Consider the following 17,182-nt stretch of genomic DNA (forward strand, 5'->3'; position numbering starts at 1 on the left):
TCTTTAATCTGACCCAGGGATAGAATGGCGCCGTCACGGGCAAGCCGATGCTGTGGTCCGTTTTTTAAACATGGCCCAGTTCCCTTGTACGGCGCCATTCTATCCACGCCATTCTATTCCCCGCCCCTGTATGACGCAGCTCCATTGATTCTAATGGAGCCGCATCATAGAGGGGAGGGAATTCCCCTCCACTGGGGACGGGCCGGCCCGCCTCCTGTGTTTCACCCCCGTCCCAGTACCCGTGGATAGAACGGCGCCGTACACGGGAACCGGACGCGATTAAAAAAATGGACAGCGGCAGCGGCCCGTGACGGCGCTGTTCTATCCCTAGGTCAGATTAAAGAGGATGTACCTGATGCAGGTTCTACCCAATAAACCTGCTGATATACCCCAGAAGGCAAATCTTGTGGCAAATCTAGCTCTTGTGCTGTGATCTTATGTTTTCACATAAATCAGGCTTTCTTTGTCACTATTTCTACCTTACACACTGGACCTTGCTTCCTTTTACCTCACACAACACTGACTGGATTCCCTTCCTGATTACTGTTAACTCCCTCACTGCTGGACAACTGGCAATGTTGTGTGCTGGCACTACTGGCATTCTATAACTCCCAGACAGAGGTAATTAATTAACCCTTTACAGTGACAGTCAAGCTTACCCTGGGTTACATCTACATAGATAAATTAAAAAGATAGATGAAACTGTTTTCTTTCTTCTATACTGCTCTGGAGGCTGTCACTGTTCTGCTGTTTCTCTGCCATTGGCCAGGTATTCACTGACTGGTGTGATGTCAGTGGTGGATGGGATAAGAGATGAAGTGTTACAGCTTGCCTGGCAACAGAAGAGACAGATCATGTGACTTTGGTCTCAGAAGGGATGGAGAGGACAGAGAAGCTGAGACCATGTGGACCAGGAAATTAGGATTTTCTGCAGCTTCAGGGTGTGATTCAGGATGTGTTGCAGACAAATGGTCTAATTTATGTAATAGAAACCTAATACAAACAAGCTTAGATTATGGGAAGGAATTCAACAGGGTAAAATTTTCTGAAGTGGAGTACCTCTTTAACCCCTTAACGACATCGGGCGTACCCATACGCCCCCGTTGCCTGGGCTTTAACGCAAACGGGCGTATGGGTACGCCCGATGTTTCCCCGATCGCTGCGTGTTCACACACAGCGATCGGGGAAGATGGCCTGCTATAAATCATAGCAGGCCATCTTAGCTTCACGGCACGGGGGGTGGTTAACACCCCCCGTGCTTACGATCGCCGCTATAGGCTGATCAATTCAGATCAGCCAATAGTGGCGATCGGAACCTTTCCGGGTCATCGGTGACCCGATGACCCGGAAAAAAATGGCGGTCGGTGCTGTCCGAGGACGGCACTGACCGCCATTACTGTAAAAAGTAATGGTGATCGCCGTGCCACCGGCCCGATCGCCGTGAACGGCCGGCCGGCCGTTCACGGCGATCGGGCCGGTGGCACGGCGATTAGAGTCCCACAATATAGTAAATACCTGCCCTGGACCCCTCAGCTAGGTAGCCGAGGGGTCCAGAGCGGGTATTTGTACATTACTCACCTGTCCCGGGCTCCTGATCGGCGTCTTCCGGGTTCGCGGCGTCCTCCGTCATTCCGTTCGGTCTTCGGGTCTTTCCGGCGGTCCCCGTCGTCTTCTTTCGGCTATTTTCGGCTCCAGCCTCGTCATTTTCCGGATTTTGCGCTCTGCTGCCCCCTAGCGGCTGATATGTGTAATACACTTATCAGCAGCTACAGGGATATTCAGAATGTAGAAAAAGGTTTTTTTTTTTTCCAAATTTTTTTTTTTTTCTATTTTCCGCACCCTATCGCCGCTGAGTGTTGATCAGCATCGCACGAAAGTGCGCTGCTAATCAGCAACTCCTCCTTTTTGGCGTAGGGTGTTTTTTTTCTATATCCTACTGCCACGGTCTGCTTATAAGTGCCGCACATAAGTGCGGCATTTATCAGCAACTCCTTTGTTGGCGTAGGTTTTTTTTTTATACTTACTGTAAAAAAACACGTAAAAAACACTACATTACACCACACTACACTGAATAAAGTTTGACACTACACCACTACATACCCCATATACCAATCCCCGTATAAAGATGGCCCCCAGGGTGTTTTCGGTGTCAGAGGGATACGTTATTATTGCCCCCGACACCGAAACAGCCAGTGAGGATGAATGGGAGGTCCTTTGTTCCTCCATTCATCCTCATCCTCCTCATCATCCAGTGACGTGTCTGGGAGTAGCGTAGTGTACGCAGCCCCCCAGACACGTCTTTTCCGCCAGTACCGTCCCAATAAGAGATGACGGTATGGAGTGAAATTCTACAAACACTGTGAGAGTACCTCAGGGTACACTTACAGATATAGGGTACGTGCACGCTGCGGAATGGAGAAGGATAACCCTTTGTGCATTCCGCAGCTGGCACCCACCGGAGGACTGATGCGGGCGCATTTCTCTACCCGTGTCATAGACTCCATTCTATGCACGGGCGGAATCCGTCGTCCATCCAAAGAATGAACACGTTGGACGGAGAGCGGAATCCGCCCGTGCATAGAATGGAGTCTATGACACGTGTGGAGACGTGCGCCTGCATCAGTCCGCCGGCAGGTGCCAGCTGTGGAATGCACGAAGGGTTATCTGTCGCGATTCCGCAGTGTGCATGTACCCTTAGAGTGTATGTAGGAAGGGACACCCGAATCCAACCCCCAGATGCCCCCTCCCCCCCCCCCCCCCCCCCATCCTTGGAGTTAGTGGGAAGGTCGTCCGGGAACTGATCTTCCCACTGCTGGATAAAGGTCACCACCTGTACGGGGATAACTTTTATACCAGCGCCCCCTCTTCCGGTCCCTCGCTGCCCTGTAGCTTGTGGCACGATCCGTAAATATCAGAAGTAGTAATAGCGCCCTAATATTTAGCAGCCATGGAGCGGACCCAGCGCTTCTGGATATGAAGGACCCCGTATCGCACCAGGGCAACATTTTCCAGGTGACGTCCCCCACACAGGAGAACAGGAGACCCCAGAAGAAGTGCAGAGTGTGGGGTAACAGGGGGATCAGGAAGGACACCATTTACCAGTGTGACACCTGTCCTGATCACCCCGGCCTCTGCATACTGGATCGCTCCAAGGCGCACCACACGTCATCGGGGTTCTACATTATCTAAATTCTGTCCCTTATTCCTATTTCAGGGGTCACCTTGGTCCAGGGATTATTCTGATCGCCATTATGGAGTCAGGAAGGAATTTTTCCCCTGTGATGAGGCTACTGTCGTCTGCCTCACGAGGGGTTTTTGCCTTCCTCTGGATCAACACAGGTTGAATTTGATGGACACCTGTCATTTACAACCTTATAAACTAATAATTGGCCTAATACCCCCAAATAAATTAGAATTGTCCCTTTTCCCCAGCTAAATAGGTATGGCCGCCATTCCCATTAGAGGATGCCATGATGCAATTACAAAGCCTCTGTGCGGCCAGGACAGTAGAAACCCCCCACAAGTGACCCCATTCTGGAAACTACACCCCATAAGGAATCTAAGAAGGGGGGCAGCTGGGATATGGCCCCCTGGTGACGGCCACATTTGGGACGTGAAAATGAAAAAAATTGTATTTTTTATTTTCTCGGCACATGTTCTACGTAAGTGCCCGTCACCAGTGGGGTCCATATGCTCACTGCACCCCTTGTTAGATTCCTTATGGGGTGTAGTTTCCAGAATGGGGTCACTTGTCGGGGGTTTCTACTGTCCTGGCAGCACAGGAGCTTTGTAATTGCGACATGGCCTCCATCCTCCATTCCAGCCTCTAAATGGCGCTCTGTCCCTTTGGTGACTTGCCCTGTGCCCATATGGCACATTATGCCCACATGTGGGGTATTTTCGTACTCAGGGGACACTACCCTACACGTTTTGTGTTCATTTTCTTTTTTAACCCCTTGTGGAAATGGAAAAAAATCAAGGCTAGACCAACATTTAGTGTAATTTTTGTAAAATTTTTACTCTAAATTATTAATCTTGTCATGTTTTTTCATTTTCACAAGGGGTTAAAAGATAAAAAAAAACATTTAATGTGTAGAGCAATTTCCCCTGAGTACGGAAATACCCCACATGTGGACATAAAGCGCCATGCGGGTGCAGGGTAAGCCTCCGAAGGGAAGAAGCGCCATATGGTTTTTGAAGGCTGGATTTGGATGGAATGGATTTCGAGGGGCCATGTTGCATTCAAAAGGCCCCTGTGTTGCCAAGACAGTTAAACCCCCCACAAGTGACCCTATTATGGAAACTACACCCCTCAAGGAATGTAACAAGGGGTGTAGTCAGCATATGGACCCCACTGGTGACGGGCACAAATGTGGAACAATGTGGCGTGAAAATGAAATATTAAATTTTTTACACTATAATGTTGGTTTAGCCTTGAATATATCATTTTCACAAGGGGTTAAAAGAGGAGAAAAAAAACAAAATGTGTAGCGCAATTTCCCCCGAGTCCGTAAATACCCCACATGTCGAGATAAAGCGCCATGCGGGTGCAGGGTAAGCCTCCGAAGGGAAGGAGCACCATTTCGTTTTTGAAGGCTGGATTTGGATGGAATGGATTTTGTGGGGCCATGTTGCATTCAAAAGGCCTCTGTGTTGCCAAGACAGTTGAAACCCCCCACAAGTGACCCCATTATGGAAACTACACCCCTCAAGGAATGTAACAAGGGGTGTAGTGAGCATATGGACTCCACTGGTGACGGGCACAAATGTGGAACAATGTGGCGTGAAAATGAAATATTACATTTTTTACACTATAATGTTGGTTTAGCCTTGAATTTATCATTTTCACAAGGGGTTAAAAGAGAAAAAAACACGCAATATGTGTAGAGCAATTTCCCCCGAGTCCGTAAATACCCCACATGTGGACATAAAGCGCCATGTGGGTGCAGGGCAAGCCTCCGAAGGGAAGGAGCGCCATTTGGATTTTGGAGGTTGGATTTGGCTAGAATGGATGATGAACGCCATGTCGCATTTACAGAGCCCTCGTGCTGCCAAAACACTGGAAACCCCCCACAAGTGACCCCATTCTGGAAACTGCACCCCTCAAGGAATCTAACAGGGGGGGAAAAGAGGATATGGACCCCTTGATGACGGGCACATTTGTGCCATGAAAGTGAAAAAATGAAATTTTTCCCTTTCACGTCACATTGTTCCACATTTGTGCCCGTCACCAGTGGGGTCCATATGCTCACTGCACCCCTTGTTAGATTCCTTGAGGGGTGTAGTTTCCAGAATGGAATCACTTGTGGGGGGTTTCCAGTGTCTTGGCAGCACGAGGGCTCTGTAAATGCGACATGGCCCTTGAAATCCTTTTCAGTGAAATTCAGCTTCCAAAAGCCAATTGGCGCTCCTTCCCTTTGGAGGCTCGTCCTGCGCCCCCTTGGCACTTTATCGCCACATGTGGGGTATTTCTGTACTCGGGAGAAACTGCGCTACACATTTTTTGTCTTTTTTTGCCTCTTATCCCTTTAAGAAAATGAAAAATTGAAGGCTAGAACAACGTTTTAGTGTAAAAAATAAATTTTTCTTTTTTCACGCCATATTGTTCGGAAAATCTGTGAAGCACCTGTGGGGTCCAGATGCTCACCGCACCCCTTGTTACATTCCTTGAGGGGTGTAGTTTTCTAAATGGTGTCCCTTTAGGGGTGTTTTTTAGGTTTTGACACCCCAGAGCCTCTGCCAACCTGAAGTGGTACAGTCAAAAATGACCAAATATAACGGAGGCGTTGAAATTCACTAGGCGCTCCCTTATATCTGAGGCTTGTGGTTGCGTCAAATAGCGCAATAGGGTCACATATGGGGTATTTCTATAAACTGCAGAAACGGGGCAATAATTATTGGGGTGCATTTCTCTGGTAATAGGTTTATAATTATGAAAAATATTGGATTACAATAAAATCTCTTTACAGAAAATTAAAATTTTCAAATTCCTTACACACTTAGCTTTTATTTCTGTGACTCCCCTAAAGGGTTAAAACACTTTCTGGATGTGCTTTTGCAGAGTTTGGGGGGTGCAGTTTCTGAAATGGGGTGCTTTGTGGGGCTTTCTAACATACAGGCCCCTCAAATACACTTTAAACCTGAACAGGTCCCTAAAAATATCTGATTTTGAAATTTTACTGAAAATTTGGAAATTTGCTGCTAATGTTTTAAGCTCCCTATTGTGTAAAAAAAATGAAAAATAGTTTAATAAATGCCGCCAACATAAAGTAGACATGTTGCTAATGCTATTTAATATATAATTTATGTGGTATAACCACTTTCTGTATACGCAAAAAAGTTTCAAAGTTGGAAAAATGCATTTTTTCACATTTTTTCACATTATTTGGGTTTTTTTCATAAAGATTTGTTATGAGTATCGACTCCAATTTACCAGAAATGTAAAGTACAATATGTCACGAGAAAACAATCTCAGAATCAGCCGGATAGGTAAAAGCATCCCGAAGGTATTAATGACTAAAGTGACACTGGTCATATTCATAAAATTTGTCTCTGTCATTAAGGCCATTTCAGGCTCTGTCCTTAAGGGGTTAAAGGACAATTCCTGCGCTAAGGAAAAAAAACAAAAACCAATCAGAAACCTAGCTTTTATACTTATCATCCCTCCTGAGCTGTCACTGTTTGAATTTCCCTCCGTCTGTGTACCTTCTGATTTCTAGTCTTGTTCTTCATTTCTTCCTTGCTTCCTGGTTTCAGCTTCCCATGATGCACTTTGGCTGCTGTGACAAGCCAGCCCCCTGCTGTGACACAGCAAGTGCCTGCCCCTCCTTCACTACAACTCCCATCATACACTAAACATGACCCCCTCTCTGGCTCTCTTCAGTCAGGCTGCTATATACACACACTGAAGCTGCACACACATACTGTCACCTCACTGTAGTGTACATTCTGCAGGATTAGGTCAGGGCAGCAGGGGAGAGATAAGATGGCTTACAGTTGCTCAGCCAATGGGAGCTGAGCAAGCCTAGTCACCTGACCAGGCAGGGGAGGGGGAGGCTGGTGTGACAGGACCTAGAGCAGCCCTCCTGCTGATGACTCATCGTCACTAGAAGGAGCTGAGAGAGCAGCCTGGTGATGACAGTAATTAGGTATGAAGGAGTTTCTTACACTTCCTGGTGGGGGGTGGAGGGGGGAAAAGACAGGGAAGGAGGACAGACAGGTGATTGAAGTATATTACAGTGTTATATAACTTTGTAATGTGCTTCAATTACTGGGAAAAAGTTTTTCATGGGAGTTGTCCTTTAAGAGTTGATTTTGAAACTACTTTGGCAGTGGCCGTGCTTGCTGGTATGCTTTAACATTAGGCCCAGAAAATTAAAAATTACAAAAAGCAAGGGAACCCCATTGGGTTTTTGAAAGGCAGATTTTGCTGAGATTATTTTTCAAGACTATTATTTTATTTCAAGACTACAGATTCATTGTCCACAAAAACTAACTACCTGCAATGTATCCGTACGAAAATTGTGGATCCACTCTACTGGCAAAGTCATTCCGCAAATACAGACCAAATAATGACACGACTCTATTTTTTACAGATCCCAGTCCTGTGAAAAATATGGATGCATGCATGAAGCTCTGCATGCAGAGCCATAGGACTTAAAGGGAATGTGTCATCAGAAAATGACTGTTTAAATTTCGTTTTTATGTTAAACATTGATTTTTTTTTTTAACTAATTCCACCCCCACCCCCATCTTGCCATTTTCATTCTCATCACTGGAGCTAAAAGTAAGCTGAGACCTCCTGTTGTATCTGTGGTGATAAGAAGAAGCTGCTGTAAAGGGCTCTGTACAGCATTACAGCAATACCCAAGTAGATAGTGGAGACAATAGCAGCTACCTGTGGAATGGTCTTTTCACAGGTCACACAGTACGCCCAGTAATGTTTTATTAATGGACAGACTGTCTATTATGCCTCTGTTCATGAGGCTTGCTGTAAAGCATGCCACTAAATGCTGTTAAAACAGCTTAGGCAAATGGACGTGAATTAAAAGAAATTACAATAATAAAATAGACACATATTAGAATAAAAAAACAAAAACATGTTTAAGCATCTGATTCTAATGAGTAAAAGAAAAGTTAGGTGACACATGCCCTTTAATGGGCCAATACTGTCAGCAGTGTGGACAGTATGCAGACTAGAAAATATGGTAGTGTGCAAGGGGCCTAAACCCCACACCTAACCGCTTGTGTCTGGGTACACCTACTGTACTCGAAAAGAGCTGGTAATAGTAAGGTGGACATAGAGGCTGCCATCTGTAAGGAAAAGGAGGCTAAAAATGTGTTTATGTTCGTTAAAATTAATTTGCTAGCAATTAGCTCCAAGTAATTCAACGTCCTGTGACTACATGTGGTGCTTTATCACAACTACTAGTAAGCAGGGTGTTAGAATAACCATTTCCATAACATCACCTCTTCGGACACGCATGACAAATTGCCACATGACCAAAAGTCGATTTCAGTTTGCCCAAAGGATTATAAAGAACCATTATCAATGGCAATGCTTTGCTACATTTTAAAAGGAAATTCATTAGTTAATTTCAATTCAGGTTCACGTCTAGCCAGTTAAATATTTACACAGAGAAAAATAAACCAGCAGCTGTTTAGAACATGAATAATAAAACAGAGAATGAATTAGTACAGAATATGAGGAATAGATCTGCAATATCCTCAAATAATTATTTGTAAACTGTCAGATACAGTATGTACTGTATTTATATTACAAATCACAAAAAAAAAAACTCCCAAAAATTTAAATATTATTATCTTTATGTTTTTAGAACACAGTGGTGGTCAGGAACTTAGACAATGAGCTGTCTACAAGAATAGGGAAGATGCAGCATATCAGGAGAAAGCGGCAGGTTTGACAAATTAATGTAAATGCTCAAATATTAAACTTTAAGTCCTTTAGGCACAAGTTTGGGGACTGACACGCACAGTTATGGTTCTTTAACAGCAATAAATTGCTCGATCCTTTAACAATTTTGTATTGATTTTTATGCCGACCAGCATTTAGACAAAGAAAAAAATTGTTAAAAAAATTGTTTTTGTGATCATTTTAAAGTGATACTGTCACTCCTTTTCTGGATGATGACTTATCTTCACAGCTGTAAAGCCTTAAAATAGCAGTTCACTAAATTTTTTTATTGCCCCTCCCCCTTCTAGGCGCGTATACTCATCACAGTTCATTGGTGTCCCGTGGCGCAGCTTTGTTCTGGTCCCTCTTACGTCAGCCTCTGCTGTGAGTCCTCTTCTGTCTCCTGTGATTGAACAATAAAAGTCACGAGCTTCCATAGAGAATGCATTGAAGTGCGTGACTTCCGGCATTCAATCATAAGAGACAGAAGAGGAATCACAGCAGAGGCTGACGTGAGCGCGCGATTTGAACGGCGCCGCGGGACCGGGACCAGAACCAAGCCGCCCCACAGGACACCGATCAGCTGTGGTGAGTATACGCGCCAGAGCCTAGTGGGGGGCGGGGGGGGAGGATATTCAATAATAATCTTTTGTGAACTGCTTCTTTAATTCTGCAGTTTTTATACCTTATTTTATAATAGAATTCTTGGTGCTTGGTCCAGTAAAAGATGCTTTTTATCATTAGTGGATTGTGCCACCTGGGCAGGGCTTCATGTCCGCAGCGCCACTTGGCTCCATCCACATCAGCAGTGCCCCCCCCATGATGTCATCGGCGTCTGGGCCCCGCTCCCTCGGCGGCCATAGGAATGGGCCGACCTAGAGTGGGTGGGGCTTAGACCTCTAGGCCAGCCCATTTCAATGGCCGCCGAGGGGGCTGGGCCTAGATGCAGATGACGTCACAGGGGCTGTGCTTGCAGTGTCGATGTTGGCGGAGCCAAGGTGGCACAACCCACCAACGATAAAACGCATTTTCACTGGACCAAGCACCAAGAAATCTATTGTAAAGAAAAGGTATGAAAACTGCAGAATTAAGGCTTTACAGAAATTTATAAATTAGACTTTTCTCTAGAAAGGGGGTGACAGTGTCACTTTAAGATCGCATGATGCCAACCCACACAGCAGGGTGAATCTGCAGAGTGATCTGAAAATTATCAGCGAGCAATGATTTAAGAACATGAAAGACGACGACTAACAATTTCTAGCTCGTTGCTTCATCGTTAGCAGTATTTACAGATAAGCAGGTAGTTGCTCTAGTTGCACTATTTTAAAGTCACTTACACTGTAATTCCTTGAGAGAATCCTACCTTTCAAACAAAAATCTCAGAGCAGTAAGGATAAAAGCAAATGGAACAGCAAAGAGAAGATCTCGAGGACGAGGATACTTTATATCTTCAGTCTCCTTCATATCTTCCCATGTGATTCCTGGAGGAAGCCAATATTCCTGTCGCCAAAGCCACTGGTTAAGCAAAGCATCCATTCTGTCGACAAAGAAATGTGTTTAAGGCTAAATTCAGATTAGCAAAGAGGATTACATCGGTGGTAGGTATGTAGGTGTGTCAGCAGAAAGGTATGCCAAAAAAAAGGTATACGTTTGGGAAATGTCTGGTTCTGGACTTTACAAGTCCTTCAGACTCTACAAAGAGTGAGAGTCTGAAGGATGGCAACATTTTCCTTTCATCTTCTGCTTGCAAGCACTTTATACTTTTTCTTTATATTTTATTGTTCTACAAACAGCAGCATTGCTTTGTGTTATAACAAACCTAAGCACACAAAGCCTAAAGCAATTGTGACAATTGTGTCAGTGCACCCAGTCTAAATATGGTAAATGTTCCAGGATTGGAACTGGTTTCCAGATCTCAAACATTGCAGAAGACAGGTGCACTCTGAGGAGACCACTGGATTCATACAAGCCCGAATCTCTTTAAGGTTACAAACCCACTTGCCGGATCTGCAGCGAGTCTCCTTGCTGCGTTTTTGCAGGGAGACTCGCTGCAGATCCCGGCCCTATACTTTCAATAGCAGAGAAACTCGCAGCAGGGATGTACATCCCTGCTGCGATTTTGTCTGCAGCCCGCCCCATTAACCCCCCGGCCGCCGGACATTATACATTACCCGGTCCCCGTTCCTGCTTGCTTCGGGGCTCCCAGTGTCTTCACGGCCCACCCGGCCAATCAGTGCGCTGCGGCGGGGCAGCGCACTGATTGGCCAGGCGGAACGTGCCGGGAGCCGCTGAAGCAAGCAGGAGCCGGGATCAGGTAATGTATATCGCCCCCAGCCCCGGGCCGCACGATCGCCCCCAGCCCCGCAGCCCCCGGCCGCACGATCGCCCCCAGCCCCGCAGCCCCCGGCCGCACGATCGCCACGCAGCCCCCGGCCGCACGATCGCCCCCAGCCCCGCAGCCCCCGGCCGCACGATCATGCGGCCGGGGGCTGCGGGGCTGCAGGCGATCGTGCGGCCGGGGGCTGGGGCGATTGTGCGGCCGGGGGCTGCGGGGCTGGGGGCGATCGTGCAGCCGGGGGCTGGGGGCGATCGTGCGGCCGGGGGCTGCGGGCGATCGTGCGGCCGGGGGCTGCGGGGCTGCAGGGGGGCGGGCAGGATATACATTACCTGATCCCGGCTCCTGCTTGCTTCAACGGCTCCCGGCACGTTCCGCCCGGCCAATCAGTGCGCTGCCCCGCCGCAGCGCACTGATTGGCCGGGCGGGCCGTGAAGACACCGGGAGCCCCAAAGCAAACATGAACGGGGCCTGGGTATTGTATAAAGTCCGGCGGCCGGGGGGTTAATGGGGCGGGCTGCAGACAAATTCGCAGCAGGGATGTACATCCCTGCTGCGAGTTTCTCTGCTATTGAAAGTATAGGGCCGGGATCTGCAGCGAGTCTCCCTGCAAAAACGCAGCAAGGAGACTCGCTGCAGATCCGGCAAGTGGGTTTGTAACCTAAGGCTGGGTTCACACTACGTATATTTCAGTTAGTATTGTGGTCCTCATATTGCAACCAAAACCAGGAGTGGATTGAAAAAACAGAAAGGCTCTGTTCACACAATGTTGAAATTGAGTGGATGGCTGCCATTTAATGGCAAATATTTGCGGTTATTTTAAAAACAACGGCTGTTGTAATGAAATAATGGCAGTTATTTACTGTTATATGGCGGCCATCCACTCAATTTCAACATTGTGTGGACAGAGCCTTTCTGTGTTTTTAATCCACTCCTGGTTTTGGTTGCAATATGAGGACCACAATACTGACTGAAATATACGTAGTGTGAACCCATAAGGGTGCGTTCACACCTACAGGATCCGCAGCAGATGTCATGGTGCAGATTTGATGCTGTGTTCAGTTATTTAAATGAAATCTGCTGCGCATCCGCAGCAGAAAATAAGCTGCGGATCCGGTAAGTGTGAACTTACACTTAACCCCTTAACGACATTGGGCGTACGTATACGCCCCCGCAGGGTGGGCTTTAACGCAAACGGGCGTATACGTACTCCCGATGTTTCCTCGAGGACGGTACCGACCGCCATTACTGTAAAAAGTAATGGTGGTCACCGTGCCACCGGCCCGATCGCCGTGAATGGCTGTCCGCTACCGGCCGGCCGTTCACGGCGATCGGGCCGGTGGCACGGCGATTAGAGTCCCACAAAATAGTAAATATCTGCCCTGGACCCCTCAGCAGGTATTTGTACATTACTCACCTGTCCCGGGCTCCTGATCGCCGTCTTCCGGGATCGCGGCGTCCTAGTGTTCGTTTGGGTCTTCGGCTTCCTCCGTGACGTCACGTTCGGCTTCTCTCGGCTATTTTCGGCTCCAGCGTCGGCTTTTTCCGTATTTTGCGCTCTGCTGCCCTCTAGCGGCTGATATGTGTAATACACTTATCAACAGCTACAGGGATGTTCAGAATGTAGAAAAAGTTTTGGTTTTTTTTCTATTTTCCGCACCCTATCGCCGCTGAGTGTTGATCAGCATCGCACGAAAGTGCGCTGCTAATCAGCAACTCCTCCTTTTTGGCGTAGGGTGTTTTTTTTCTATATTCTACTGCCACGGTCTGCTTATAAGTGCCGCACATAAGTGCGGTATTTATCAGCAACTCCTTTGTTGCCGTAGGTTTTTTTTTTTATACTTACTGTAAAAAAACACGTAAAAAACACTACATTACACCACACTACATTGAATAAAGTTTGACACTACACCACTACATACCCCATATACCAATCTCCGTATAAAGATGGCCCCCAGGGTGTTTTCGGCGTCAGAGGGATACGTTATTGCCTCCGACACCGAAACAGCCAGTGAGGATGAATGGGAGGGATCCTTCTTTCCTCCATTCATCCTCATCATCCAGTGACGTGTCTGGGGGTAGCATAGCGTACGCTGCCCCCCAGACACGTCTTTTCTGCCAGTACCGTCCCAATAAGAGATGACGGTATGGAGTGAAATTCTACAAACTCTGTGAGAGTACCTCAGGGTACACTTTCAGATTTAGGGTACGTGCACACTGCGGAATGGCGAAGGATAACCCTTTTTGCATTCCGCAGCTGGCACCCACCGGCGGACTGATGCGGGCGTGCGTCTCCGCCCGTGTCATAGACTCCATGTTATGCATGGGCGGATTCCATCGTCCGTCCAAAGAATGAACACGTTGGACGGAGAGCGGAATCCGCCCATGCATAGTCTATGACACGTGTGGAGACGTGCGCCTGCATCAGTCCGCCGGCGGGTGCCAACTGCGGAATGCACGAAGGGTTATCTGTCACGATTTCGCAGTGTGCACGTACCCTTAGAGTGTATGTAGGAAGGGACACCCGAATGCAGCCCCCAGATGCCCCCTCCCCCCCCCATCCTCGGAACAAGTGGGAAGATCGTCCGGGAACTGATCTTCCCACTGCTGGATAAAGGTTACCACCTGTACGGGGATAACTTTTATACCAGCACCCCCTCTTCTGGTCCCTCGCCGCCCTGTAGCTTGCGGCACGATCCGAACATATCAGAAGTAGTAATAGAGCCCTAATATTTAGCAGCCATGGAGCGGACCCAGCGCTTCTGGATATGAAGGACCCCGTATCGCACCAGGTCAACATTTTCCAGGTGACGTCCCCCACACTGGAAAACAGGAGACCCCAGAAGAAGTGCAGAGTGTGGCGTAACAGGGGGATCAGGAAGGACACCATTTTCCTGTGTGACACCTGTCCTGATCACCCCGGCCTCTGCATACTGGATCGCTTCAAGGCGCACCACACGTCACTGGGGTTCTACATTTTCTAAATTCTGTCTCTTATTCCTATTTCAGGGATCACGTTGGTCCAGGGATTATTCTGATCGCCATTATGGAGTCGGGAAGGAATTTTTCCCCTGTGATGAGGCTACTGTCGTCTGCCTCACGAGGTGTTTTTGCCTTTTTCTGGATCAACACAAGTTGAGTTTGATGGACACCTGTCATTTTCAACCTTATAAACTAATAATTGGCCTAATACCCCCAAATAAATTAGAATTGTCCCTTTTCCCCAGCTAAGTAGGTATGGCCACCATTCCCATTAGAGGATGCCATGATGCAATTACAAAGCCTCTGTGCGGCCAGGACAGTAGAAACCCCCCACAAGTGACCCCATTATGGAAACTGCACCCCTCAGGGAATGTAACAAGGGGTGTAGTGAGCATATGGACCCCACTGGTGACGGGCACAAATGTGGAACAATGTGGCGTGAAAATGAAGCGTGAAAATGAAATATTTTTTACACTATAATGTTGGTTTAGCCTTGAATTTATCATTTTCACAAGGGGTTAAAAGAGGAAGAAAAAAACAAAATGTGTAGAGCAATTTCCCCCGAGTCCGTAAATACCCTACATGTGGACATAAAGCGCCATGTGGGCGCAGGGCAAGCCTCCCAAGGGAAGGAGCGCCATTTGGATTTTGGAGGTTGGATTTGGCTAGAATGGATGATGAACGCCATGTCGCATTTACAGAGCCCTCGTGCTGCCAAAACACTGGAAACCCCCACAAGTGACCCCGTTATGGAAACTGCAGCCCTCAGGGAATCTAACAAGGGGTGCAGTGAGGATATGGACCCCTTGATGACGGGCACATTTGTGCCATGAAAGTGAAAAAATGAAATTTTTTACTTTTAAGTCACAGTGTTCCACATTTGTGCCCGTCACCAGTGGGGTCCATATGCTCACTGCCCCCCTTGTTAGATTCCTTGAGGGGTGTAGTTTCCAGAATGGGGTCACTTGTGGGGGGTTTCAAGTGTCTTGGCAGCACGAGGGCTCTGTAAATGCGACATGGCCCTTGAAATCCTTTTCAGTGAAATTCAGCTTCCAAAAGCCAATTGGCACTCCTAGTTTTCTAAATGGTGTCCCTTTAGGGGTGTTTTTTAGGTTTTGGCACCCCAGAGCCTCTGCCAACCTGAAGTGGTACAGTCAAAAAATGACCAAATATAACGGAGGCGTTGAAATTCACTAGGCACTCCTTTATATCTGAGGCTTGTGGTTGCGTCAAATAGCGCAATAGGGTCACATATGGGGTATTTCTATAAACTGCAGAAACGGGACAATAATTATTGGGGTGCATTTCTCTGGTAATAGGTTTATAATTATGAAAAATATTGGATTACAATAAAATCTCTGCACAGAAAATTAAAATTTTCAAATTCCTTACACACTTAGCTTTTATTTCTGTGACTCCCCTAAAGGGTTAAAACTATTTCTGGATATGCTTTTGCAGATTTTGGGGGGTGCAGTTTCTGAAATGGGGTGCTGTGTGGGGCTTTCTAACATACAGGCCCCTCAAATACACTTTAAACCTGAACAGGTCCCTAAAAATATCTGATTTTGAAATTTTACTGAAAATTTGGAAATTTGCTGCTAATGTTTTAAGCTTCCTATTGTCTATAAAAAAATGAAATATAGTTTAATAAATGCCGCCAACATAAAGTAGACATGTTGCTAATGCTATTTAATATATCATTTATGTGGTATAACCACTTTCTGTATACGCAAAAAAGTTTCAAAGTTGGAAAAATGCATTTTTTCACATTTGGTTTTTTTTCATAAAGATTTGTTATGAATATCGACTCCAATTTACCAGAAATGTAAAGTACAATATGTCACGAGAAAATCTCAGAATCAGCCGGATAGGTAAAAGCATCCCGAAGTTATTAATGAATAAAGTGACACAGGTCATATTCATAAAATTTGTCTCTGTCATTAAGGCCATTTCAGGCTCTGTCCTTAAGGGGTTAAGGAATTCAATTACCTCTCTGAGGAAGTGTGACCTGGCCCCAGTACCTTATAGCTGCTGGGCACACATCTCTAATGCTGTGCTTGGCAGTCTCCATATTTAACGAAAAACACGTTTAGTGAAGCTTCACAGACACCGTATCGCAGTGACTTTTTTGCTGCGGATACGCAGCAGATTTGATGTATATAACTGAGCACAGCATCAAATCTGCACCATCAAATCTGCTGCTGATCTGCTGTGCATCGGTCGTGTGTGTTAGCACCCTCACCCTGTGCCCACGGTGAGCCTGGCCGGAAATAATTTTCCCCCGACTTGTGATGACGTCCCGACTTGGAGGAAAATGCCTGTCCTGGCAGATGGACTGGCTGCTCAGCCAATCAGTGACTGCTGGACACCCAGGGATCCCGCAGGCTGCCAGCTTTTATAAATTGGGGGACTTCTCCTTTAAAGGGGAACTCCAAATAAAAACTTGTTTTCTATTAAAAGTACATTAAAAGTTATATAGATATGTTTATACAATGTACACTCACCAGCCACTTTTATTAGGTACACCACGCTAGTAACGGGTTGGACCCCCTTTATCCTTCAGAACTGCCTCAATTCTTCGTGGCATAGATTCAACAAGATGCTGGAAGCATTCTTCAGAGATTTTGGTCCATATTGACATGATGGCATCACACAGTTGCCGCAGATTTGTCGGCTGCACATCCATGATGCGAATCTCCCGTTCCACCACATCCCAAAGATGCTCTATTGGATTGAGATCTGGTGACTGTGGAGGCCATTTGAGTACAGTGAACTCATTGTCATGTTCAAGAAACCAGTCTGAGATGATTCTAGCTTTATGACATGGCGCATTATCCTGCTGAAAGTAGCCATCAGATGTTGGGTACATTGTGGTCATAAAGGGATGGACATGGTCAGCAACAATACTCAGGTAGGCTGTGGCGTTGCAACGATGCTCAATTGATACCAAG

The 17,182-nt window shown here is 46.6% G+C and overlaps 1 protein-coding gene across 7 annotated transcripts in view; it reads right to left on the reverse strand.

Moving 5' to 3' along the window:
• Nucleotides 1-17,182, reverse strand: part of CERS4 (ceramide synthase 4) — a 101,946-nt gene that overhangs the window by 45,187 nt on the left and 39,577 nt on the right. For 5 of the 7 annotated variants that reach the window (XM_069977977.1, XM_069977979.1, XM_069977974.1 and 2 more), the window contains exon 2: nt 10,278-10,451. The exons of 1 other annotated variant lie outside the window; for it this stretch is intronic. In XM_069977977.1, the coding sequence (XP_069834078.1) occupies nt 10,278-10,451 (174 nt within the window). Of the gene's footprint in view, nt 1-10,251; nt 10,452-17,182 lie in introns of those variants that run through there. One more of the 7 variants, XM_069977981.1, reaches the window with a different exon arrangement.

Source organism: Dendropsophus ebraccatus, chromosome 7, assembly GCF_027789765.1.
Source record: "Dendropsophus ebraccatus isolate aDenEbr1 chromosome 7, aDenEbr1.pat, whole genome shotgun sequence".
NCBI lineage: Eukaryota > Metazoa > Chordata > Amphibia > Anura > Hylidae > Dendropsophus > Dendropsophus ebraccatus.